Source organism: Boleophthalmus pectinirostris, unplaced genomic scaffold, assembly GCF_026225935.1.
Source record: "Boleophthalmus pectinirostris isolate CB_2022bp ecotype Guang Dong unplaced genomic scaffold, ASM2622593v1 HiC_scaffold_6, whole genome shotgun sequence".
Taxonomy (NCBI): domain Eukaryota; kingdom Metazoa; phylum Chordata; class Actinopteri; order Gobiiformes; family Gobiidae; genus Boleophthalmus; species Boleophthalmus pectinirostris.
The window spans coordinates 17267114-17294228 of NW_026571447.1; the positions used below are offsets into that span (position 1 = coordinate 17267114).

Here is a 27115-nt window from a genome sequence, read left to right on the forward strand (position 1 = left end):
CTTACATGTGCAGATAATTCACATTTTAATACTTTTTTTTGTTTGTTTGTTTTTCATTTTGTTCAGATGTACATGGAGCTTGCAACGAAACCATGACAACAGTGAAAGGAGACGATGATAACCAGGACTTTAATTGTAATTTAAATCTCGTAATAGGTCAGCTGCGTGCTGTCTGCATCAATTAGAAAGATTTTTAATTCCAGATAAACAGGGAGTGCACATTACATGGTAGTTGTTGTTAGCTTATACCGTCACTGTAAAACTCACCTCTGACCTCTCAAAGTCGTGATGTTCAGAATGCATTGGTAAGTGAGGAATAACTTTAGTCCCACTGCAAAATGTGTAATTATCCATTTTTATTTTTTCGTGTTTTAAGACTATAATGATATGTCTACTATCTGGCCCTAGTAAAGCAAATACATACTAATACATTCATACATTCATCAACATGTGATAAGGATATTTTTAGCTGTATACATTAGACAGTAAAATAAAAAAGTTGAAATTCTTCCACAAGAAGAATTCATTCATTCCTTAATTCACTGTTTTAGATTTTTATTTTTATCATTCTGGTTACAGCTGTACTGTCAACCTCAACACATTTCCCCCTTTTTTGCTTGTAATTTATGCAGGCTTAAAGGTGCATTATGTAACCTTCTTGTAAGTCATTTCAATGCTTTAAATATTCCACAACATGACATTAAGCAGGTCTAACTTATATTTATTCAATTACAGGTGGTTTTATTGCTCAAAAATACCTGAGCATTAATTGACCTGGTTGTGTCTCCGTGATGATAGAAAGGTTTAAAGCCACACTGTGAAACTTTCCAGACAAAGCAATAACATGTCCATGGAGAAAGCAGGTTGTGGACCTGACCTCTCCACCAGAAATGTTACATAATGCACCTTTAAGTTGAATTTCTTGTCTCTGTCTGGTGAGTCAAAGCAGCGATGAGCAGAGCAGCATCTTCCTGAAGGTGCGCCTGAGTTCGGCACAGCGAAAAGCGTAGATGGCGGGGTCTATGAGCGCGTGAGTCATCAGCAACACCACGTGGAGCTGGAACAAAGATCTATAACATTCACAATATGGGTTGAATGGGCACACCATCATTATAATAAGATGGAGGAAAAATGGAGCCCAGCAAACCAAAAATGCCCCAAACAGAATGGTCAGTGTAAGTACCCCTCTAATGTTACTGCCCCAGCGTCTTTGCCTCCTGCTGGACGTTGTTGCCCCACTTGGAAGGGAGGCAATCTTCTGAGCGTGGATTCGAGCTAACATGAACATATACACGTAAAGGAAACAGATGGCAGAGAGGGAAACCATGAAGAAGACCACAAAACAGATCCTGATGAAGAAGTACTCAAAGAAGCGAATCATCAGCAGCGCAGAGACTCCGCACACTATCCAGATCAAAGCCAAGATGGCCGCCGTCCGTCGCATGGTCATGATGTTGTGATACCGGAGAGCGTGAAAAATTGTGATATAGCTGTAGAAAGAGAAGCTTGATTTAGTTGATTCATATGGGCATGCAGACCAGTGAAAATATGACATTTACTGTTTAAAGGGTTTATATTATGTGTATTTCTGGTCTATGTTATAATGTTGTTTCCTGATCACAAACATACCTGGAGTTGTGTTTAATTCACACATGTTTAACACACAAACCCTGCAAACAAAAAGCACTCTGTTCCTCCTTGTGATGTCATATGATAATACAGCAAGTTCTCCACTGTGTTTTTAAGCTCCATACACTTTCACAAGAATCATTTGGATCAATTCATCCCTGCAAAAAATGGTAAAAGGTAGCTGAAAACTACCACTACATGACTTCACAAGGTGGGGCAAAGCATTTTGAGCTTTGGGGATGTAGACAGACTAATAATAAAGGGTTATTCAAACATTTGTGAATGAAACAAAACACATCTCTTGGTATGTTTTTGATGAGGTAACAATATTATAAAATGGTTTAAAGCATCATAACTGTACATTCCAGTAACAATTAAAAGTGCATATAAACTATAATACATAATCACGTTAAATTTATAAATAAATTCAAATTTAAAGTGTTTTTAAGGGGACACTTTTTAGCAGTTCATTTGAAAACAGTTAGTCAGTGCCACACATCACAGCTCTGCTGTTTTGTGGAGAGATCCCAAAGTTTAAGCACTAAACTGTCACATCTAAAATGAGATTCTGAATCTGCTGCAAAGTGAAGCTGACAAGTGAAGTGAAAGGCTGAGTTTAAAACACGCTTGCTGAGCACTTCTGATTGACAGGCGGAACACATTAAAATACATTTAAGTAACTCAACGGACCTATATAGATAAGAATATTTATTAATCTTAAAGGAGACCTATTGTGCTTGTGTCTGCTATAATCTATGACACCCATGGATCACAATATTTATCTAAGACTATTTAATAAAAGAAACAAGTCTGCTGACTTCCACGTTAGAAAATGATGGTGCCCAGTGGGAGCTAATGTTGCCATAAACATCATCATAACAAAGAGACACCAAGTTATCGTCACCTCCGATGGATAGCTGCATATCACAGAAGCAAATAGTGATGACTACAAGGCATATCACCAATTAAGGAAAAAAAATGGAGAATTGGACAAGTACAAAGCAGTGGGCGTATGCTGGCTGTGGAGGAAACAGGGACTGGTCATCAAAATGGCATCTTGAAAATAAGATAAAATGATTTTAAGATTGCTCAAACATGCAAAAATCACTCCAAACACAACATAAGACGGTAAATGGGAAGGGCAAACAGCTATAACAGTTAAAAGTTCTGAAAAGCTCATTTTTAACGATTGCTTTTTATATGACTTGTATGAACTTTTTAATTTCTTTTTTTCAGTTTGTACGAAGAAGCACAAGGCTTCTACTCTCCCATCTCCGCCACAATTCTTCTTTTATCATCTCAAACCACACTGGCTAAATCAGATTTGTGTGCAATAACTCTCAGTAACACAGGCTCATCTGAGGGAGCAAGCCAAAAATTCTGTTGCAGAAATGTGGGTTTGATTAATTAAATATATAGACTGCGTGCGGGGTTTGAAAACTGTGGACAGGAAGAGAACATCCACCTGAGATAAAAGACTGCATTCCTGTCCCAGAATAGCTCATTAAGAAAAATAAGAAGTGTACATTTTTTCTGTTTATCAACAGTTGAGGTCTACTTTTGTTAAAAGATTATTTAAATACATATTCTGGGATAAAATCATTTTTACATGGCCAGACGCCTTTGTGAACTAAGTCTAAACTTTTTTTTTTTTTTCTTTTCAAATTCAAGTCTAATACTGCTTTTCAATGTATGTACTGTAGTCTCATGGTAAAATCTCCCTTGGAAATCTTGCAGGCTAGTGTGCCCTCTATTATCTTGTTATTTCATCTGAGGCCCATGTGGTTTTGCATAAAGGGATAATAAACACACTGTGGGCTGTGCTACTGATTAATCTCCACTGTTATCGCAGATCATGAACCTGAGGGCAGTTGTTAACCAGCTCCAACTGAAAACAAACAGCATCCCTATGATTTAAAATTTGTTAAATTGTTAAATGAAAAAAATAGCAAAACAGCAATTTGTCCAAAAAGTCCTCTAATTACCTCTAATCAAAGTTCTGCGATTAGATTAGAAACTCCAGACTACAGAGGTAATGCCCTCTTCTACTGTGTACTACAGTCATGGAAGGTCATTGAGAAAAGGAAGTCTATGTACAATAAACAACCAGGCTCACAACTTTTACAGAGTTAAAAGTGTACATTGTATTTAATGAACTGGGAATTGTGAAATAAAACCAGGACATTTAAGACATGTCTGACGGTATAACTTATTTTAAATACTTACTTAATACTTCATTGTTGTATTATGAGACACTGGAACATCAATGCATGTAATTTCACATTGTTCGATTTTACATGTAAGGTTCTTCATTATTTGATGGAAAAATTGACAAAATAAACATTTCTGAAATTGTTCTGTAATATCAATATACACAATTTATTCATTTATTTAACATGCCTTTATTCTTACTGAGGATGACTGTCATTTTGGACTTAAATCACTGGTTGTTTTTACTGTATTCAATCCCAGATATGAGGGTTTATGTATTACTGACATGAGCGGCCTCTTATTGACACAGGTGACAATAATAGCTGAGGTCCATTGTGAATACTGCAGAGCCTTTGGGCAGATTGATTTAATAAAACTTGACTTATCATTTGTGTAATTAAATGTTTGGTCACGCATCCAGATCCAGATCCAGGCAAGTACCACAGACATGAAACTATTCCAAAAACTACTTCATGTGGGTTTAAAAACATCTTTCAATAGCCTACTGATTTTTTCACATGGACCAAAAATCATGTCTCTTTTCCTTTTCATGTGCCAAAGAGGAGTTGCACAGGGGGTGATTATATAGTGATCAATGTTGTACGCGCTCAGCAATTCAATGTCAGAGATGTAGCACCAGTATGGGGAACTACACTATAGTTTATAGGATATAAGATAGTTGAATGCATACAAATACAACTGCAGTCATGGTAACACATAGGTGCAAAGCTCTACATTGGCAGAAAACACAGTGGTGAGCAGGGATAATAATATGTGTGTAATAATGTACCTTCCTGCAAACATACAATTCAGGGAAGTTTAGAAATAGAAATAGAAATAGAAATAGAAATAGAAATCTGAGTCATCTCTTGCTGATGTTAGCCCCACCAATACTTGGTAAATACTGTAAATAATGAATTTAGACCCACTGTTTGAGGTGGTGAGACCAAAACAGTATTCTCTCCTTTTCAGACCTCCATGTATCCTTACACCTTACATATATTTGCAGCTTACATCCTCCGACTTCTCTAAACTACTTCACTTGTACAGTGAGCAGCTCAGTTTTATCTTACTAGTGCGCTGTGTGAAAGATACAGACCTGCATCATAAATTCTATTCTGTCCTCAATAACTAATCAGTTTTACCATAGGATTTGGGGTTCCATTTGAAAAAAAATTTTTAAATTGCACAGAATATAATTGGCTTCAGAGACACAAACAGAGCAGTTCACATTAGCCTTCATTCACTCTGGGAGTTTTCAGTTACATTCTCCTGACACAGGTTTGACATTGGATGGTAGTAGTGAGTCTGCTTGACCGGGTATGTTTTTGAGAAGGATGCCAAACCACATTCTGTGTTTATTCAGACCACATCACATTGTTTTATTGTTTTATTAGGATCCCCATTAGCTGCCTGTGTAGTGGTTGCAAATCACATTAAGTAAACAGCATTTCAGCTACAAATACAGAAAGAAAATGTTGTTAATGCAACAATATATATTTTTATTTCTGTTCTTTGACATTGTAATAAAAGAATAATACTACAACCCCACATGTTTTAACTGCATATCATTATGTAATCATTTTTTATAATACTGCAAGTGGTAGCACTCGAATGTACCAATGGTTCTTTCTTATGGAGGGACATATATATCATATCATATATAAATAACAGTTTGTCTGTTCTGAATAGTGGTTATACCAGCAATAACGAGGACTGAGTGCTCCACATATGAAAGATCTGATGTGAAAGATAAGATCTGAATGAAATATATTTGGGTACCAATTTAAAATGGACATCCGAGTAATAAAGAACCTGCATTGAAAATCTATTATTTTGCTGTCCCTTACATAAGGCTGGTTTAGGGTGGTTTATCAGCCCACATATACTGACTGGTTCACAAGGGAGAAGTACATTCTAGCATGAATAATTCACACAACCACATTCTAACAGAGTAAATGTCCCCGATAAAACTTGTATAAAATTTTACATACCGATCCACAGCAATGGCTAGAAAGCTGAAGATGGAGCCCATGAAGGACATACAGAGCAGAGAGTCCATGAGGTCATCCAGTCTTTTTACAGACAGGCCTGTCCTCTGGAGCTGTCCTGCATCTGCCAGCAGCAGCATCAGATTCTCCCAGCTCTTCGTCAGACTCGCCATCGTATTGAAGGCGGCCAGGCTGCAGATGAAGCAGTACATGGGGGAGTGCAGGTTCCTGTTACTGATCACTGCTATCAATACCAGGAGGTTCTCTGCTAAGCTAACTACTCCAATGATGAAGAACAGGGGCACTGGGACTTTAACTTCAGGACAGTGTGTTTGGTTCAGTGAGGTGGTGTTCATGGTGACCTGAAAGGAGAAAAACTGTTTAGTAAGTGTACATATAGTTGTGTAAGTGTGGTCTCCTGAACTGACTGCCATGCATTTTTACGCATTTCATCTGGGCCTTGAGTCCAGTTCATCTTGGTGAGTCCATATTACATGCTCTTTATATGAAAATTGTATATTACAGACTATGTAATTCTGTCTGACACCCCTGATTGTACCCACCCTGATTTCACTAACCTGAAATCATAGATAAGATCATGGATGAGAGGTCAAATGTCTCTAACATTTTAAATTTAGTTCTGCTGTCTAATATTGAAAGATTTCTGTTATAATCTGCTACAGTCTATTGTTGTATATTTTCTGTATAATTGGTCCATCAATAACCTTAAAATGTAATTAATTTCATTTGTATATTTCTGAACTTGATTAAAAGTAGAGCCTTGTGTTGTAGAAAAGGTATGCCAATGTAATACTGATACTGAAATAGGCCTCTGCCAATCTGTTGTAATGATCACTATAATTATGACAGGCCTTATCCAAATCCCATGCTTCTCCACCAGAGCCTCTGCTCATGTTCAAGGCAAAAGGAGCAGTGTGAAGCCTGTTCATCAAAGTCCAAAGAGTTTTTTAATGTTAGCTTTTGTTAAAGTAATCATTGTGTGTCTGTGTAAAAATGTACTGAGTGAGATTTAATGTTAAATCAAATGTTCACAATAGGCATAATCATTCGCTTATCGCTCTGGCAGACAATGTACTCATACTTGAGAAATGCTAATTTGAAGCTCAGGGTTGTTGCTTACTTGATTATCTTTACAATCAACTGTATGGCTAAATATAGACAGGTACCAGGCACACACAGCTTTAATGCACTATTTCCTTCCTTTACCTAAAAATAAAGAGTTTTGTTTATGTCTTTAAACTGTGTAATGAGCCCCATTACTGCTGTGGTTAGGGGCGTGCCTGAAGAAACTTGTGTTCCTATAGCTCTCTCTATTTGCCAAACCCTCCCTAAGGTCCTCTGCTGTACTACAGTGTACAGAGAGAGATGAGCCAATGCACGCACAAATCTTGAGATGCTCCAGGAACTCAAACCCACCACCTGCTCTGTAGACTCCAATTCCTCCCGTTAGGATAATGAAGGATTAGGTAATTGGCATAATCAGCCCTTGTCTTGTCATAAAAACAAACCAAATGTAATAGACGTAATAGAGACTTGTTTTAAGTTTTCAAACAGTTTACCTCCTACTTCCCAAATGGAGCCATTTCAGTTACTCTTACAGGAACTAAAGCTGGAAATTTTGCTCAAACCCAGCATAAACATATTTTCTCTTTTGTGTCAGTCAGTGTTTTATGTACATTGTCCATGATAAATAAACTAGTCTCTAAGACAACTAAACTTTTTTATATTATTATCTTATTATTTCAGAGTGGCACTTGCTCTCTATTCTTCAGGAATTCCCCAAGGCTCAATTTTGGGTCTGACTCCTTTCTCACTGTGCATGCTGTCCCTGGGACCAATCATTTCCAGACACAACATCCATTTTCACATCTACACTAGTGATGTCCAACTGCACCTGTCCTGAACACAGTATGGGAATCACTTGGGGTGGGACACAACTACTTCCAGCTTACTTTTGCTGTCAGAAACTAGCTGTCACAAACTTCCCTGGTGGTATAGGCCTGGATATGAAAAAATATGCTTTTGGCTTCAGTACACAGTGTTGGGAAGAATACTTTGAAAATGTATTAAGTTACAGAATACTGAGTACCTGCATTATAATGCATGTATTTTGTATTGTATTCTGATACATGGGACAATCAGAGTAATGTATTCTTGAGTTGCATTGAAATTATAGTATGAAGATGCAACATAGTATTAAAAACAGCTTTATATTTGTTTCATTATGTGTTGTGCATTTCCTGTCACTAATGGGAGATGGAAAAATCACACATGCACTCACCACATGAGCAGAGTGTTCTGTTTTTCACACTGATAACTTGCAGTTTGAAACCTAAATTACATGGTGTATTCCAGTGATTTTAGAAACGTCACTGTATTCTGAATATCACCAAATGAAAAAGTAACTGTGCTGAAATACAGGTACTCAAAATTAGTATTCTAAAAACGTATTCTCAATGCATGTATTCAGTTACTTCCCAAAATTGTCAGTACATAGCAGTCAAAAATTGTCCAAACCATTTGCTGATATGGCCTTGTTTGATCCCCACATCTATTTCTCATCTCCTCAGAGCCTCTCTTTAAATGTCAGAGTGATCAAAGAGCAGCTCCTACTCCTGATGACACACTATCCCATCAAGTTTTAATGTGTTAGGTCAAATTATGTCTTTTAAACTCCATCAGAGGTCCTTTGAGTATTGTATGCATTTTAAGTAAGCCTGTTTCAGTTAGAACAGGCTGTGGTAATGTAATTTGCATCTGTCTTGTGTAAGAAATTATGTGATGTGCACTAACAAAAATGTACCAACAGTTCCATTAATTATTAAGCTTTTTCTTTTCATGAGAATATAATCAATACACAAGCAGAAATATTTTATTTTATTTTATCAACTGGACCTAATGTTTTAAAAGTCAATATGTTTTGCCACACTCTAGGTGAGCAGGATCAACAACTGTCTTTACTTTTCAGGCAAATATTCAAATTATTTACCATAACCAGAACTGAAGCAGCTTGAATGAGTGGTGATGTATTCACTTTTAAAGGTCCTATATTACATAAAACTGACTTATGTGAGCTTTAATACATGTTATAATGTTACTGCCTCAAAAAATAACTGTAGTTGTGTTTTGTTTCATTCACACATGATTGGCAATCCTTTATTATTAGTTTGTCTACAAAAGCTCAAAATGCTCTGTTCCATCTTGTGATGTCATGAAGCAGTATAGTTTTCATGTTAACAGCTCATTTTATCTTTAGTTAAGAAGGGACTGGCAACTCCAGGGCTGAAATCATCCAAATTATTCCAGTGAAGGTATATGGAGTTTGAAAACACAATACTTCCTGTATGGATACATGACATCACAAGGTGGAACAGAGTGTTTTCTGTTTGAGAGAACTCGGCCTAAATATGCAGGGTTTGTGTTTCAAACATGTGAATGAAACAGAACAAAATCTCAGGTATGTTTGTGATGAGATCAGAAAATAGTGTAATATGGGTGCTTTAAAAACTTTTGTTTAGTTGATAGAATTCAAATTTAAAATTACTTACTATCTATATTTCAGCTGAAACTATAAAAAAAAAAATCAAACAAACATTTTACATAGTAGTTTGTAATCTTAAACAATTACACAGTTTGATAGATATCTATGTCAGCTATAGTCAGTATTAGATATAAATTATTTATTATGTACATTAATGATGTCTTTGAGGCAGTGGACAAATTAAGTTGCATTTTATTTGCGGATGACACCAATCTTTATTGTTCAGGAAAAGACCTACAGCATCTTCTGTCCACAGTAGAAAATGACCTTACTAAAATAAAGGATTGGTTTGATATTAATAAACATTCAATAAATTTGGAAAAAACTAATATATTATCTTTGAAAAATCAGTAAGCAAAATAATATTAAAATTAATCACATAGAAATTGAAAGAGTATCAGTTAAGAAATTCTTGGGCATTCATATAGATGAAAAACTTAACTGGAAAAAGCAAATAAGTATAGTTCAGACAAAGTTATCTAAAATTGTTGCTATAATGAGTAAAATGAAAAGACTTCCCGAAGAAAAAATCCCTTTATTTACTGTATAACAGTTTATTCCTTCCTTACTGTGTGGAAATATGGGGGAATACTTATGAATCAAATATTAATACAATTGTTCTCCTCCAAAAGAAGGTTATTAGGATTATTAATCATGTGAATTACTATGCACCAACAAATATTTTTTTGTCAAGCTAAAAGCACTTAAATTTTTTGATCTTGTTGACCTGAGTACAACCGTAGTGATGTACGAGGCCTATAATCATCTGCTGTTTACAGGAATTATATGAGCAGAGAGAAAGTCAGTATAACCTTAGAGGAACAGGTATCTTTAAAAAAATGAAGATACGAACTACAAAAAAGTAAAAGTCTAATACTGTAGAAGCCCTTAAAAAAAGAGTATAAAGCATTATGTTTTGAAAGAAATAGAGTTCTGGAATGAATGAATTATGCATTCAATTTTGTTAGTTTTAATTTATATTTTGTTTCTTGTATATACAGTAAGTCGTAAGTGAAATTGTAAATGCAGACTTGCTGTTCATATGCTGCTTTTTTGGAATTTTGTGATTATTTAATAAGGTTAGGCATTGTAAGTACCTTTTACTTCAGCCTAAACCCTTCCGGTCATGATCTATGAGTTTGCACTCTATGTTTTGTTTTGTTTTGTTTTGTAGTGCTGCAAAATGACCAAATAAACTACTACTACTACTAGATGTAATGTAATCAGTGACCAAATACCAAACTTCTTTAAATGTTATCTGTATCCATGATATTTATATGTGAGACTTAAAACAACAAGTTACAGCAAATGGTGTATGTTGTGATTATAAAATTAAATAAGAAAGAAAAAAACAGAAGACACAGGAGCTTTAATAGCTTCACTACCATGCCCTTTTTCCTTTCTGTTGCTGTAACTAATTGCTTTCACTAAAAACGGAACTGTAGGAAAAAGACCAAAGCTGCCCTGTCCAATATCTGTGCCTGTCCATCATCCAGCCTAACTAGCTTTCTTGCAATCAACAGAAAAAGCCCTTCTCTAATACACGCATCTTTAAGAGCCTTGGTCTGTACACAGCCATTTGTGACCCTCTGAAAATGTATTTTTCAACGCAATTTATTCCTGCAAATGTATTTAAGCCTGAATGTTGCCCAGGTAATGTTCATTTACAAAACAAATGTGAGTTTACTGAAAAGAGCTTTTGCCTACCTTTGTCATTACATGAACACCTTCCTGTTAGTCATTTCTAGTTGATGTTTTTCTGAATAGGATCCCAATAGAAATAGAGTAGATCTGTGTCGTAGCTTGTCCGTAATACTGTGAGTTTATTTATACCTCTGCTGTTGTTGTAGCCTTAACCTCACCATGCTAAGGTTACAAAAGGAGGACAGCTTTGTTTTGACTAAATGTTTATAATCTGTGAACAAGGATGGGTCATGAAAATATCTGTTTCATTTTCCAAGACGTTTTCTTAAATTGATTTTTGGTAAAATTCATCTTGTCTTCAGTGAAATAGTTATATTGGATTTCTTGTAGACAGACGGCTCTGTTTGGGAGATGTATTCACCTTGACATGTTTTGGCTGCTAGCTGAGAGCCATCTTCAGAACTGGACAGCTCTAAATGGACCTTGTTGTTTGACTGAGTATAATGGTCTTTGACTTTTTGCAGTTTTTTAGAGATAACAAGAAGAGATGTCTATGATCTATTAACAAGCCTAACTCCCACAGTGGAGCAAGCCTGGCATTAGTACAGCAATGAAACCCTTTAACTCCTCACACACCAGGCGAGTACACAACGACAAAGACAAGATCCAAATCAGGAGGAGTATACTGTAACTGCATATACACTGGTGGAACAGTTATTTGGGAAGCTCCTCTAGCAACACGTCTGCTGGTCTTAACTCTGCAGTACCTGCACATGGGGGAAATGGGCCACACTTACAAAAGTCATTGCTGTTGGACCAAGAACCTCAGTATTTGAAAGAAGGGTGAAGGAGGCCAGACACTGAGCACTGTGTTTTCAGCTCTCAATACTGACAGCTGAAAGCTAATGTACAATAATGATACAAAATAGTGTAAGGGGACATTTCTGAACGAAACAGTGCTCTGCTGCATTTCGAACAATGGGGTATTTTAGGAAAGAATGGTGAGCCTATTTATGGTATTCTGACATGTCCTTATCCGCAAAGTCTTATAAACAATTAATTTCAAGTATGGCTATTGCTCAGTACTATAACATTTATCTTATATGAAAAGTGGGAGGAAAGCCTCCACATAGAGAATACATTCTGACAGGGAGCATCTTAAACTCCAAGTTTTTATTTTGCAAAGTCTGCACAAGATATTGAGAAAAATAATCTATAACAATACATCCGCATCTACTGTCTCGTCCCACCCTAACTCAAATCAATACGCCTAAAAGCACATGAACTCCACACAGAATGAAGAAGAGGAAAGCTCCTTAAGCAAAGAGTTTGTTATAAGCAAAGTCACCACAAGTAATTAACAGTTAACCTGTTTTAGTTGTTCTTGTATTGTGAAGGATACTATTTATTCTGTCTGGTTTTGCAGCTTCTGGTAATTAAAAGATAAATTGGTCATAATATTTGTTCATCTAGCTTCTAATACAGTTGCTCTCTGGCTGCTTCTAGGGCATGGCTCCTAACAAGAAAGTAAATGTTTTGGGAGGCTAAGGCCGAGTACATTAGATTAAAAGATTTCCTGCACATTGGCTATTCTTTGTCTGCTCACTTTCTGCCCTTTGAATACACAATGTTAAAGCACAGCTTATTTACAGCAAATTGCAAGATTGTTAAATCGTTTCTCATGTTAAAATATAATTCTAACATGTGAAATAACTAACCCCATAATGTAAGCAATGGTTATATAAGAGACAATTATGTAGTGTTTCCAAAGTGAAGTGGTGTCTGGGGAACTGAACAAGCACTATCTGATTTATAATGCCATGTGGAGATACCAAGGAGATTGTAAATATTAAACCCAGGGGAAAGAATAACATACAGGGATTAGAACATAAATGCATTTTATAATCTCACAACCAAAGCTCTAAGATTTTTTCTTCTTCATACATTTTTAAATTGGATTTTTGATCACTGGAAAAAAAAAAAAAAAAAAAATAAATAAAACATAATGAATGTAACTCCAATACTTCTGAAGCCACTGTTGTGCATAATATATGCTTTAACACAGTGTGGGATGGGGACATTTTGATGATATCTGATATTACTGAGAATAATGAATTTAATTAACAACAACAAAACCAACAGGAGACAAAGCCTTCAAAATTCTCACTAAGTGTCTATAGGATGTTTGATAATGATGCAGAGGGAGGAATAAAAAAGAAAAGTATCCTGTATTCTGGTAATATACAAATTATACGGATGATTAAATAAGCACACACTCCCATATCCAAGCTTCAAATTAGTTTGACTCATGATGTGACTGTGTTAGCTGTATGTTACTGCCCTCTAGTGAACACTGTAGGGATTAAATTAAGAGAAGCTTCTTTTGAATGGTTTAACTCCCGAGGACTGGGAACTGGGAATGAATTATTTAATTGTACTGTAACTATTTACAAACATGCAGACACATACAACACGGTTTATGTTACATTCACATCTTGGAGACTGATTCTATTGTAGCCTTCTTGCATATATAAAAAGAAATGTAGATGCCACCTCCCCATTGTTGACCCTATTCTAAGCCATACTATAAATGTACAAATGGTACATAAAAGTTTTGTAATAAGTGTTATAATAATAATCTTAAGTTAACTGCCATGACAGTAATGTGTGAAAACGTAACTGAACAACCAAGCTCAAAAGAAATGATTGATTGAGAACAGAATGTCTATTTCTAGTGGTTAGTCTGTGCTACATGTGCTGACAGACCTTTTCACAATTAGAAATTATTGTCTGTTGATTACTAACAGGATTCCACGAGAAAACAGCAATCTCAATGATGTGATAAAACATCTAAGGGCTGACAGACATAATAGACAATTTGCTTTGTTGACAGCTCCTACTTGTATTGTATTGTATTGTATTGACACTGACATGGGTTATTTACACATTTCATAAATCTGTCCATTTGTCTGTGCTTTTGACAGCTGCTTCAGACAGAGCTATGAGCAGTTTTGCCTTCAAACTTTGGAACTTACAGGATGAGGGGAAATTTAAGAAGTATACAATATGCTTTATTAGATTATGTCTAGATTTTTCACTTGTTTGTGTGAGTTTGTCTGTGACCAGATTGGTCCAAAACAGATCAACAGTTTATCAGAAAACATCAGGCCTTTTAAACAGAGAATTCCTTCTTCTGCCTTTCTAACTTACATACAATATGTAATTACAGGCAACAAACTGCATAGGAACCGGCTCATAGGTCAAGTTCCTCAGACCAGTAGGCTACCAGGCAGTCTTGGGGTATTATAACCTACATTTTTGTACAAGCCTATTTTTTTTTTTTAATTGATTCTAAACTCCGTTCACAAAGGAGGGCTAGTCACTCAGCCATCACGAAAACATTACAAAATGATAAATCTCTGTAGTTACTGGGCCAACCCACCTGAAACAAAAACTGTTACACAGTTCAACATCTTCTCTGACAGGATAGCCTAAAAACTAAAAACATTTGATTCAAACATGTATCTGAACAGGAACATTAATAAGTTCACAGAGTTCTCTGCCTCTTTCTTACAACACTTGACACAGTTCTCATTCACAAACACCCATGAGCATTGAATTCACCTAGTTTTAATTATTTTTTTAACACTACAGGTCTGTTCTCATGTAGTAAAGGATGACGGCACAAACTCTTTCAATGTAGAAACTCAAACATGACAGCAAAAAGCAACATCTTTCAGTTTTCTTCAGAACATTTAAGTATTGAATTAAGTATTTTGGATCAAATACTGCAAAATCTACTTTACAATTAGTAATGTGTACATGTATATTGTACATACAATACAGACAGGTCCCAGACAATAAAGTCAGGCTTTTTCAGTCCAAAATTCATGTGTGTAACCATTTGCCAAAGGTACTAAATCAGTGATTTTCAGTGTCATGGACAGGAGGACTGAAACTTCTGAGCTGATCTGTCAAATGAATAAAGGAGCACAGAAAAACACATGAAGAGGGTTTGACGGTAAAACTTTTGGGAGATGACTGATCAGTTTTGAATGTAAAACTGCTGAGATAAAATTTTCTTGAAGAAAACTAAAAGTCTGCTTGAGTGAGCTGTTTTGCAATTGGCAATTTTCAATTGGTAAATGTGCCAAAGCGACTGAAAAAAAAAAAAAAAAAAAAAAAAAAAAAAAAAAACTTGAATAGGCTGTGCCGTGTTTGTGGAGCCAATCCCAAACTCTAGAAGGCAAAAGGGGCCTATTGTGAAGATTTTATGCACTTTAGTTTGAGTGTGGTATTGCTTGTTCTGAAGTCCATTTCATTAGGCACAGTCTATCTGGGCAGAGGCTTTTCATAGCCTACATCACACAAACATACTTAGGAAACAGAGTTCCGTCTCTGATCCACATTCCAGAACAGTAGAAAGCGGTAATGCCCCTAAAAAGCCAACTAACCTTACATGCAACATCAAGAAGAAGCAGACTGCACCGGAAGTGCACGCGCAGGTCTCTCCGCCGAGCCGCGGTGGCATCATGCTCACAGCTAAAGGCGAGATCAGCGGACAATATGTTTGATTGTTTCTTAAATACTTTCTGGGGACCTCCACTATCCACTGACAGAGACCCGACCAGGGTTATTCTTTTATAAAAACAGGTCAGTAAACGTTCACTTTTCACACCCAGCTAAGCTAAGTGGCTAAGCTAATGTCAACTGCAATGAAGGCAATTTGCCGATGTTTCCCTTGTTATTGTGATGCAGCTCATTTAGATTAGGCCGCTTTACATCAGATAAGCTTCAGTGGAGACATTTTTGGTCAGTGTCCATGAAAGGGAGAGGGCTATGAGCAACGTAAAGTTAACCTTCAAAGTACTAAAGGTTCACAATGAAATGAACACATTCTGTGTTTTAAGTGAGGTGTCGAGAGCATTAATGCCACATCGTAGAACTAGTTTAGCTACTTTCAATCATACAGTCAGCCATATCAATGTAGGTAATTAGTTTGAATTAGTTAGTTAATTTCATTAAGTTCATTATTAGTAGGGCGTTCACACTGTAAACGTAAAGAGTACTGACATTTCAGAGAAAGCACTGGGTCTTTTGTTCTTTGAAGGGGACATTATATCACCCAAATAATCACAGCTTTGACCTATGAGCCAATTTAAGCTGTGCTCACTCCTCAAGCTTAAACAAGTCAAGTCCATATCAGGACTAAACACAAAGCTTCATGATTTCAGAATAGTCATTTTATCTGATGATTAAATGCACAATCTTTAGCTTGTATTTGGCGTGTTTCACTCCAATGACCTTTAACCTAACCTCAAATAAGCATTTAATAGATGGTGTACTTGATCCACAAATTGTAAAGCATTTAATAATTAAATAGTTTCTTTAGAGTAAACCATGCAGTCTATGGAATAAACTAATGAAACACAGTCAGGGACATGTGGATGAAGCTACATCACACCCGGGTCGTCCTGGTTGAAGTATATACAGACAAAAAATGTATATTATATGTTATATGTTATATATTATATATTATATATTGATGTACAATATTTATTAGGCCCTATATTGCATCCATCTTGGTTCTGAAGGTGTAAGCATTAATACTGTGACCAGTAAATGAATACAAATTTATATTATACAACAATTTCTCAGATGTTTTATTTGTATATTATATTTGTATGTAACTTTTGTACTTTTGTATCTGCTTATGTCATGTGACAATCTATTGGAATGGGTGCATCTTATCCACTTGGTGGCCCCTTGGTTAATGTGCCTTGGAAGCTCCTTTCCTTATTGAAAAGAATAAGGGAAGGAGCAATTATCCTTCCTTTCATATCTTTATAACCTACTTTTTGCTTGTGCTTATATCATGTTGGAGGTTGCCGATATTTTCACGGCTCATTTAACCAATTCAACAACTGCATTTCATTCTTTCAGTCATTAAGTCATTACCATCTCAGACCTAGAAAATTTACTCAAAAATGTAATCAGTAAAGAAATAATAGCCATAGTTACACCACAATGAATGCAAATCACTCTTCAGGAAGGACTTTAGACCAGAAAAAGTACGGTAATTGTGGTGGCATGGCTGGCAAAAATATAGGTAGTCATGTGTGCTACAACATGGGAATTGAATCTACCATACTTTAAATCTCTTGCACTTAATATTTTCAGCATGCGGTGACTGAGCCTTGCCTGTTGGAGGCCGATGAAGGATGAAGAGCCCAGTGCGCCGATGCAGAGATGTGGAGCACGGCCGCAGCCGGTCCTCCTCCAATGGGACCGGCCATGGGACAGACCTCCTACAGCCCGAGCAGCGCATCCCCATCTCCAAAGATGTGATCACAGCATACTCAGCCCCTGGCATGTGGTTCATCAAAGACGCTTGTGGGATAGTGGGTGCCATCATCACCTGGCTGCTTGTGTTTTACGCCGAGTTTGTAGTGCTGTTCGTGATGTTGCTCCCGGCGAGGAACCTGACTTACAGCATTGTGAATGGACTGCTGTTCAACTCATTGGCCTTCCTCGCCCTCGCCTCACACCTCAGAGCCATGTGCACTGACCCGGTGAGTATTAAAGGTCCTATATTTCACTAAATTGACTCTTGTGAGCTTTAAGCAACGTTAGAATGTTGTCACCTCATCAAAAACATATCTGGAGTTGTGTTTTGTTTTTGTTGCACATGTTTGAGTAATCCTGTATTATTAGTCCACCTTGTGATGTCATAAACTGTTAGTTTTCTAATTAACAGCTACTTTTTACCATTTGTTCAGTAGAGATTGGCAATTCCAGGACTGAAATTCATGTGATTCTAGCGAAGATGTAAGGAGTTTAAAAACACAGTGGAGCACTTCCTGTATTTTCACATGACATCACAAGATGGAACAGAGTGTTTGCTGTTTCAGAGAAAAACACAGCCTAAACATGCTGGGTTTGTGTGTTTAAACATGTGTGAATGACCAACAAAAGACAACTCTGGCTATGTTTTGACAGGAGAACAACATCAACAATACAGAAAATAGCTTAATATGGGCCCTTTAATAACTGGCCAAAATGATGATGTTGGTTCCTTTTGCAATGACCAAAGTAAGACTGGTAGTTTGTCTTATCATAGAGCTTAGGCCTCATTTTCACTGGTCCTCATGTATCAAACTTGCGATGGGTGAAAGTATAGTCTTAAATGCACATTAGAGGTGTTCCATGAAGCAGTCTTAAGCCATAGATTAAATTATTGGGGAAATCCAGGCTCACAAAATTGTCAGGTTTGAGAAGGAAAAAGAAGAACTTAATCTGCAGAAATGGGTGCTCCTGTTTATCCATAAATTTGTTCAATGTCTGGATGAAGCACAGCAGTCTAGCTTCAAGCTGGCCAGACAGATTGCCATACCACACTGTAATGGCATATTTTATTAGACATTCAAGCACAATGTGATAGAAGATCAAGATGATTTCTTTGTGTATGATCAAAGTGCTTAATTTGCCTTTGGGGGATCGTTTAATTGACCAATTTTACGTACTTGAGTGCTTTTGAAAATCTTTCAAAATGACACATCAAGCTTTGGGTATTCTTAAGAATAAAATGGTGCCATAACGAAACTACATATCTTTTTAGAATCTGCTTGGGTACTGCTTGCGGCACAAAACCCATAAAAGTCTAAAAGAACATTTTGAGGACTAACTCTGGTGATCACATCTTTATAAAACAGTCCATTAGCCTTCATTCTAGTTTACCCCAAAGATCATTATGGTGCAGGAAATGCTTAAAGCTCATCTGTTTTGCCTCCAGGGGGCTGTGCCAAAAGGTAATGCAACCAAGGAGTATATCGAGAGCCTTCAGCTGAAGCCTGGACAGGTCGTTTACAAATGTCCCAAGTGCTGCAGTATCAAGCCTGACCGAGCACACCACTGCAGGTACAGCAAGGACACAACTGCCTCACTGTGACTATCAAGCCTGAAAAAAGAGATTTAAACTGACTGTTTTATTGAACTGTATTAACACACATCATGACATCAACAGGAAAATGCACTTAGTGAGCGTTCATGAGTTGACTTTTGAGCAGAATTACGTATTGAGTAAAAATGCAGTTACATGGTTTAAAAGTATTCAATTTTTCTACTAGTACTGCTGCCAAAATTGCTTAATTAAAGGGAAAATTACAAATGAAAAGTACTACTAAAAGTACTAGTTACTTCTTAATCTAGTTTTAGAAGCATTTTAGATCATATTAGGTAATTTGTACAACACTGCTGTTTGTAGATGTAGAAAGAAGCAGATTCACTGGTGAGACAACCGTGCACTCAGACAAGACAGAGACTTGTACAGTAGAAGTTCATGTTTGAAAATCTACTTTGGAAAAAGAGTAGGAGAAAAATTGTAACTCAGAAGTTAATGCATAGATTAATAGGGACTATGCAATAAAATATTGTCAGTTCAGAGTGTAAAATTTGCAGTGAAAAAAATGAGCAGGAAAGATGCAAGATGCTAAGGCCTACGCAATCTATCCAAAGTGATCCAATCTAATTTAGTAACAAGCAGGAAATGGTGAAGTGAACCAATCTGATTCGTTCACTTCACCATTATTGAAAAATTAGCCTCATCAAAACCTCATCTCTTTTACTACTTAAGTGTAAACTCGCCCACAGATGAGAACAACAAATAGGAAACAGCCTCTGTCCTCCTCACTCACACATGAACGATTGCTTCTGCCTTGGCATCTTGGATCTTTGCTGTGAAATTCTCTCCAAATTTTACTCTCCAAATTTAGTTGAATTTGAGAGCTTGGATATATACGTGCAGAATAATTAAAAGGTAAATTTTTTATTTTAAATTTGAAACATATTGAAAAATTGTACTTAAAATTTCAGCAACTAAAATTCAGAATAAAAATAATTAAAAATTTTTTTCTCATCGGTATTTAAAATTCAGAATCTGATTGGAACAATTATCTTACGAATCTGTTTGTCTTTTAGTGTTTGCAAACGGTGTATCCGGAAAATGGACCATCACTGTCCTTGGGTCAATAACTGTGTAGGAGAGAACAACCAAAAGTACTTTGTACTCTTCACAGTAAGTACTTTGTTTGGATTTCATCAAGATGGTTGGGTTTTGGAGATTCCTCAATTTACAATTTGAATAGTTCAATCAATCCCAAGGCTAAAAAACATTTATATATGTAAGCAATGTATTCTTAAATTTAGAGTTCTTTGAAACCACAGAATATAATTTTATGGATATGTTGGGCAATTTACTAATATTATAGAAACTCATGTATTTTTTCCACTATTTTCAAGTAATTAGTTTACCCCACCCCCTCTAATGTGTGTGTTTTTTTGTTGTTGTTATCTTTCACTAGATGTACATTGCACTCATCTCTTTGCACGCTTTAATCATGGTGGTCTTCCATTTTCTTTACTGCTTTGAAGATGATTGGTCCAGTGAGTATCTATCATCTACAGTGATTGATCTAACATCTTTCCCCTTTTCATCCACTGATAGAAATATTACCACTTGTCAACATACCTTTAACAAGACTTTATGTCCAAGGCAGCCACCCACAGTCAAAACAGAACTGTGTGAAAGGCAGACAACAGTGAGCACAATTAAAGTCTTAGACCTGTGTTAAAGAAGTCCCAAGACTCACATAAATAACTCATCAATGCATATGTCATACAAATCCACATATTTTTGCTGAATGTACTCTGCACAATACACTTTTCTAGACAGAATTGCCGTGGATTATCATACATTCAGCACAAAACATGTCATTTTTGTTGTTAGGTTTATTGTATATAGATGGTGACTAGAATTAATATTTAAACATTACATTGATGGATTTATGAAACAAAAAAGTCTGTCAATTGTTCACAAAATATTACTTTCAGCTTTAACTATTTAACTTAAGATTCTATTAGCTCATAATCTTGCATCGCATTATTGACAACAAACTACTATATTGGCTGTTCTTACATTATGTGCTGCTACACAGTCACAGTAGTGTTGTGGTCCAGATTGTAGTTGCTCCTCTCATGCTCTTGTTTTTGCCCTGTCCCTGTATGTCCCATGTCCCAGAGTGCAGCTCCTTCTCTCCTCCAGCCACAGTCATCCTCCTTATCCTCTTGTGCTTCGAGGGCCTTCTCTTCCTCATCTTCACTTCTGTGATGTTTGGCACCCAGGTTCACTCCATCTGCACCGACGAAACTGTAAGTTCCCAACACAAAATCCCTTCCTCTAAACCTCTGATCCCTGTTTCATACTCTGCTTTTCCAACAAACTGAACTAAACCTTTCAGACTACCCTTTCACACTACCGCTGTCAAGATCTATTCAAATTAATAATTTTTTATCCCTGTGCCTTGTTAATAAATTAAGTAAATAAATACATTTTCTGGGTAAGCCCAATGCTAAACACACTGTTAGCACCTTTGAGGGCTGAGCTGCCTCATGGAGAGTGGAGCGATGACACACAAGCCGTGAGCGGAGAGAACTGGCTACAGCTGCTGCTGGATGCTTTAATGTTGTTATATTATTATTTATTTTTATTTGCTTTTTTGCCTTTGCTCTAAGGATTTCAAATCCTTATAGGAGTGTGAAAACATATTGATGTTCACTGTTTTAAGATATGTTGCTGAAAAGGGTTGAAAGAAGACTTTGCGGGAGCAGTCTGGATGGAGTCCAGAGTGGTAATGCCATAAATTAAGAGTTAACTTCTTTTTGTCTGCAACTCCAGTTTAAGTCCTTAAATTCTAGCCCCTTCTTCAACTTCACTTTATTTGTGTTCCCTTTGGGGCAATTGATTTTGTCTACCTGCAGCAAAGAGAAAAAGATACACATACACATATCCTGAAGAGGCTGGGCCTCATTGGACAGGATGCTCACAGCCTGTCTGACAGAAGTCTGCTGGGCTCCAGCCTCCCACTATCTTCTCAGCCACATTCACTGTTGCTAGTGATATTTTTGTGAACTTTTTGACCTAGCAGTGAATAAAGATGAAGATTTCAATTATTCATGTGGTCACTCACTTGCACTGTGAGACTGCTGGATGTCTCAACCACGGGAGAGGAAAGTTCAGAATGTTGTCTCTGTGTTTGACATATTGCTCCAAGAAACTGTATCTGTCTTCTTGGGTTTGTGGTGCCAGATTTATCCAGGCTGAAATTCCTCTACTTGGACAGTAGAGAAGTATAATTGATTGATTAAATCGTGATCTTAATAATGAGCCAAATAATTGTGATAATTTTTGCCATAAACAAGTAGTCCTGTTTGTGGAACCAAATTTAAAGACTCACTCACATTTTAATGAAGTGTCAATTATTTGGCTCCTTATCACATACTACATCATGTGTATATCCTGTTCTATCTAGGCACATTATAGTAAGTTTTAATTCACTCAAAATAGAGACTTATGAATTGTGCTGGTTGAAAATCCAAAATGTGCACGACAGTCGAGTGATTTTTTTGTTTGTTTGTTTTTTGCTTTAGCTGCAGTATTTTACTTTTTTCTAAGTATGGTCATTCATGTTTTTCATACAGTATTCTAAGCAACTGGTAATGTCTAGCTTATCAGCGTCATTTGTCTTTAGAGATACTTTACTGACACACCAACTGAAGCTTGGTTGTCTCTCGTTTGCAGGGCATAGAGCAGTTGAAAAAGGAAGAGAGAAGATGGGCTAAAAAAACTAAGTGGATGAACTTGAGGGTGGTTTTCGGACATCATTTCTCCTTACTATGGTTTAGCCCCTTCTCCCAGGCCTGATCCAGGGGGCAAGGCTGAGACCTATCAGTATGTGGTCTGAGTCTGGCCTACGTATCATTCCAGCGCTTTGTGTTACTTATTCAAAAGACGATCTTATTATTTCTTTGAGTTGCAGAGAAAAAGAAACTTTCATAATATTTGTTTTGCGATCACTGTGAAAGATATGTGAGATTTCAGATGAATGCAATGTTATCTTCTCCTGTTTAACTGACAGTTGTGTTTAAAGGGTTAGCTCATCTAAGCCACACAATAGGTAAAGGCACGGTACATCATTTTTACTCTCTTAAACATGTGGCAAACGGAAAATTCAATTCTGTCAACTGGAGAAAAGTTGAAGACGTTTCACCGCTCATCCAAGTGGCTTCTTCTGCTCAGAAATGTCTTCACTTTAAAACTTTTGTCCAGTTGACAGAATTGAATGTTTTGTTTGCTATAGATCATACCTGGACGACTAATAAACATGAACTAATTCATTGCAGTCCAAACTTAATCCTCTCGTTTCTAACCTATTAATTTATAAGCTTGTTGCACATTTTTATGCAGCTAGAGCATAGTTTAGGTATCACACACCTAACTACAGTCTAGCCTGCTAATGGAGTTGGATTAGTCTTTTTTGAACCTTAGAGCTGCTTTTTTTTATCTGTACTGGGCAAATGTTTATGTTATTGCATGAAATAAAATCTGGTACAGTCCAATAGCTGTCTTATTTTCCAGACATGACCAACATGTGGAAAGTTAGAAAAAAGTCCAAATGTCCTGGAGAATATCTATTTTGTCTATGAAAGCTGATGTGTTATTGGGGAAGTAATAAACTTTCTACCATCACAGTAAATGAGCAGTTGGGATTTTGGAAAACCTCTGAAAAGCCTCTAAAATGCAGGAATTCACACCTCTTTTGTACTTAATGTCTTGGGAGAACCCACAAACCCCCCACCCCATTCTTTTTTGTTTTTAATGACCTTCTGCAGGCATGATTTTGCCCTGATTTATGTTCTCACATGTGCAATGATTTGTTTTTATTTTACTTGATATGCATTAAAAAAAAAAAAAAAGCCTATTGAAAATCACATGCATTTGGACAGCTGTAGTTTTAAAACTGAAAGTTTGTGATCTGATCCCATAATAATTTTTATTACTTTAAAATTTTAAATGAGCAGTTAAACTTCTACCACTTGTGTGCTCTTAGATGTTACTGGCCCTTTGAGTCTTGGATTACCAGACTGGAATCAGCCGTATGTTCCAGACATCAGTCATAGTGTTAAAAAATGAAAAGATATTAAAAGTCCTCTTACATCTTACATCTTACGTCTTACATGTCCACAGAGAGTACAGCCATGGTGAATGATGCTAAACACAGCATCTAGACTTACCAAATTTGGAAAGGGCTTCATACAGCATTACATTACATTTGTTACATGAGAGCCTGACACTATACACTTAATTACATTATGTAACAGGCGGGCTACAACTAAAAATAAAAATATGAATTTTCCTCATATTTGAAATCTACATATTACAAAGGAATAAAATAATTAGTGGCATGAAAGACGTATGTCACTGTTACCATATAGTCATAGCTCACGTAGCATTCTTAGTGGCTGTAAAGTTTGTGTGGAACATGCACTGTTACCTCTCTGATGCTCTCTTCATTCTTTTTTTTTTTTTTTTTTTTGCTACTGAACAAATTTGTATTTTGTTATGGGGAAAAAATGCCATACATTTTGTGTTTTGTGCCAAATGTTTGCAATATATATGTGCCAAAATCATTCCAGAGCCTTGTTTAAGTGGGTTGTACCTGGTCTACTGGCCCTGATATAATGGCAATTACATTCTGTGAGATTTTTTATTTAAAATTTAAACAAAACGTTTGGAATATGCAAAATTAGAACCAGTAGGTATTAAACACAGTGTATTTTATTATTTTGATTTGGGATTTTCAAGCTTTACTTACGATGTTCAAAGTTAAAATGTACTTGTTGGGATTTATGCTTTTAATTGACTATTAATTTAACTTATTTTATATGTCATGTAGCAGTTGACCAAATGTATTTGGTCAACAGGGAAATGACTAGCAACTTTTAATTAATGATGGTATGACCATGGTATGGATAATGCAGGGAAAAGTGCTTGAATTAACTTTGTGTGACTTGCCCATTGCTGTATATTTATTTTAGAAGCATTTATTTTAAATTATTATTTCTGTATTGCAGTTTCATGTTTAAAATCTGCAGGTGTGTTTTTATAGAACTTCCTATGAAAGCTATTTCAGCACATATGTGTAGAATAAATCTCTTGATGCATAAAGATGTGGTTGTGTTGTTGGTCCAGGTTATACTTCCAGTTCTTTCTTTGGCCTCTACTTTTCCCCTTCACATTTACCTTTTTCTTTCTCTCCCTCTACTGTCTTGTCCACACTCATCCATTTGCTTTGGTTGTTAAACTCTTTGCCCAAGTCTCTCTGAAGCCTTGTAGAGTCTCCAGAGGTAAGCCTGCCCCCTAGTGGTTAAAGCATGAACATTTTACTGCCAGCTCAAAGTACATTCAGTACATGGCTTTTCTGTGTTTTTGTACAGTGCAACCAAACATTGTGAATGAATGAGTGAATTCTGACCCACATTGCATGTGTTTTATCTTATGTTTATTATTAACATCATCAGAGCATGATATATTCTGCCATACACGTTTACTGTAGGTTGTTCAATTCAAATATATATTTAGATACACTATTGTATCTACAATGGCATTGCACACATCTAGTTAATTGTTTCAACTCAGTTTCAAAATGATATTTAAAACTATTAAAGCAAACTATAGTGTTGCTTAATTATTTGCTACATGCACATTTAATTTAAGCAATAGAATTTGTGATTACTTTACAGAGACCCTCCAGTTCAGGATTTCTGTTGGGATATGTTTGAATAATGCTTTTTTTTTTTTTTTAAAGAGAACCTTAAAGATGCACTATGTCACTTTTTGGGTGGGGGACCGTCACCTACTTGTTTCCGTGGATATGTCATTGCTCTGCCTGGAATGTTACACAGTATGACAATGAACAGCTCTACCTTACATTTACAGGCGGTTTTATTGCTCAAAAATATCTAGAAAAATAGGCATTCTGACTGTGAGTGGGTTTATCTCTCCTTAAATCGGACCTGTAACTTAGTCTGGTTTAGTGTCCATGAAGATAAAAAGGACTAGTGCCATACATTAATCCAAACATTTCAGACTAAGTAATTACATTTCCACAGAAGAAATGTATTTACAGACCCTCAACTAGAGAAGCCACACAGTGCACCTTTAAGCCCTGATTTAATGCTGGCATAATATCTAAATGTTGTACTTATTTTCTTCAGGGCATCGAGCGCCTGAAAGGAGAGGTGGGAAAATGGGAGAAGGTCCCATGCTGGGAAGCCATGCAGACTGCGTTTGGAGGGCCCCTGTCTTTGTCCTGGTGCAGCCCCTTCTCTGGACTGACCTGTAAACAGACACCACAGGAGCACATCCCCGTCCCACAAGGAGAGATCATCAAACAGGACATTATCGAAATACCACTCTCCTAAACCTAACCTTAACTTGTCTCTAAACGCTACACAAGATGTCAGCCAGGGCTTTCTAACAGACAGGAACCAGCCATAAGAGATGCAATATTTATATTTTTATCTTCTGACTTTAAACCACTGTTCAGGCTCTGTAAATCTTCCAAGACAAATACTGCATATTACTGTAGGTGTTAATTGGTCTGATGAATGAATGCACAGATGAGAATATTTGATAATTGAACAACTTTTGGGCAGTTTGTTTTACTTGATGCTTTATATGTTTGTATCACAAACTGGGAATTAGTTTTGGTTGGTACCTTTTGTCAATGTAGTTAGTATAATAGCATGTGTACAAGGTTTTCGGTATCATAAAGAACAACTATATCTGCAGATAGAAATTTAGAATGATATTTTGATTCCTTAATAAGTCTTGTGAGAATTAGCCACAGTGCAGTTGTAGTGTGATATAGTTACTGTTGCAAATCGACACTTAAGTTTTATGTTACTCATTATTTATTATTACGTTACGGAGAATGCAAGAAGGCATTTCCAACCATCTGGAAGTTATTCCATTGTACTGTATTTTTCACTGTTTACATCTTTAATTAATTAGCACTCAAAATCTTTCTAAAGCATGAACCACTTGCCTATTGCCTTTTTAAGTGTTTTAGATCACACTGTGCCTTAACTCCTTCTGTGTGTGACTTTGTGGGGAAAAATATATTTCCTATATGTTTATTTGATCTGTCATTTTTGTCTTTTTGACTGTTGAGATGTATTG

General features: G+C 36.4%; 2 protein-coding genes across 2 annotated transcripts; one reads left to right on the forward strand and one right to left on the reverse strand.

Moving 5' to 3' along the window:
* Window positions 1–575: 575 nt before the first annotated feature.
* Window positions 576–15514, reverse strand: mc2r (melanocortin 2 receptor). The gene is made up of 3 exons (XM_020937128.2): window positions 15492–15514; window positions 5835–6193; window positions 576–1490 (listed from the first exon to the last, which is right to left on the reverse strand). Exons 2-3 carry the CDS (start codon window positions 6185–6187, stop codon window positions 941–943), a joined length of 903 nt encoding a protein of 300 aa, XP_020792787.2. The 5' UTR covers window positions 6188–6193; window positions 15492–15514; the 3' UTR covers window positions 576–940.
* LOC110171609 (palmitoyltransferase ZDHHC3-A-like) lies at window positions 15514–27072 on the forward strand. Its single transcript, XM_020937350.2, has 7 exons — window positions 15514–15690; window positions 17218–17609; window positions 18830–18954; window positions 20014–20110; window positions 20397–20478; window positions 21113–21243; window positions 26149–27072. The coding sequence occupies exons 2-7, from the start codon at window positions 17259–17261 to the stop codon at window positions 26353–26355; spliced, it is 993 nt and encodes a 330-aa protein (XP_020793009.1). The 5' UTR covers window positions 15514–15690; window positions 17218–17258; the 3' UTR covers window positions 26356–27072.
* The last annotated feature ends 43 nt before the right edge of the window (window positions 27073–27115 follow it).

What these genes read in the sequence shown, in the direction of transcription:
- mc2r (XM_020937128.2), bottom strand. Translation starts at nt 6,187, where the DNA reads ATGAACACCACCTCACTGAACCAAACACACTGTCCTGAAGTTAAAGTC. An exon ending in CTAGCCATTGCTGTGGATCG is followed by an intron (nt 1,491 to 5,834) that starts GTATGTAAAATT and finishes CTCTTTCTACAG; the next exon opens with CTATATCACAATTTTTCACG.
- LOC110171609 (XM_020937350.2), top strand. Translation starts at nt 17,259, where the DNA reads ATGAAGAGCCCAGTGCGCCGATGCAGAGATGTGGAGCACGGCCGCAGC. An exon ending in GAGCCATGTGCACTGACCCG is followed by an intron (nt 17,610 to 18,829) that starts GTGAGTATTAAA and finishes TTTTGCCTCCAG; the next exon opens with GGGGCTGTGCCAAAAGGTAA. An exon ending in CCATCTGCACCGACGAAACT is followed by an intron (nt 21,244 to 26,148) that starts GTAAGTTCCCAA and finishes TATTTTCTTCAG; the next exon opens with GGCATCGAGCGCCTGAAAGG.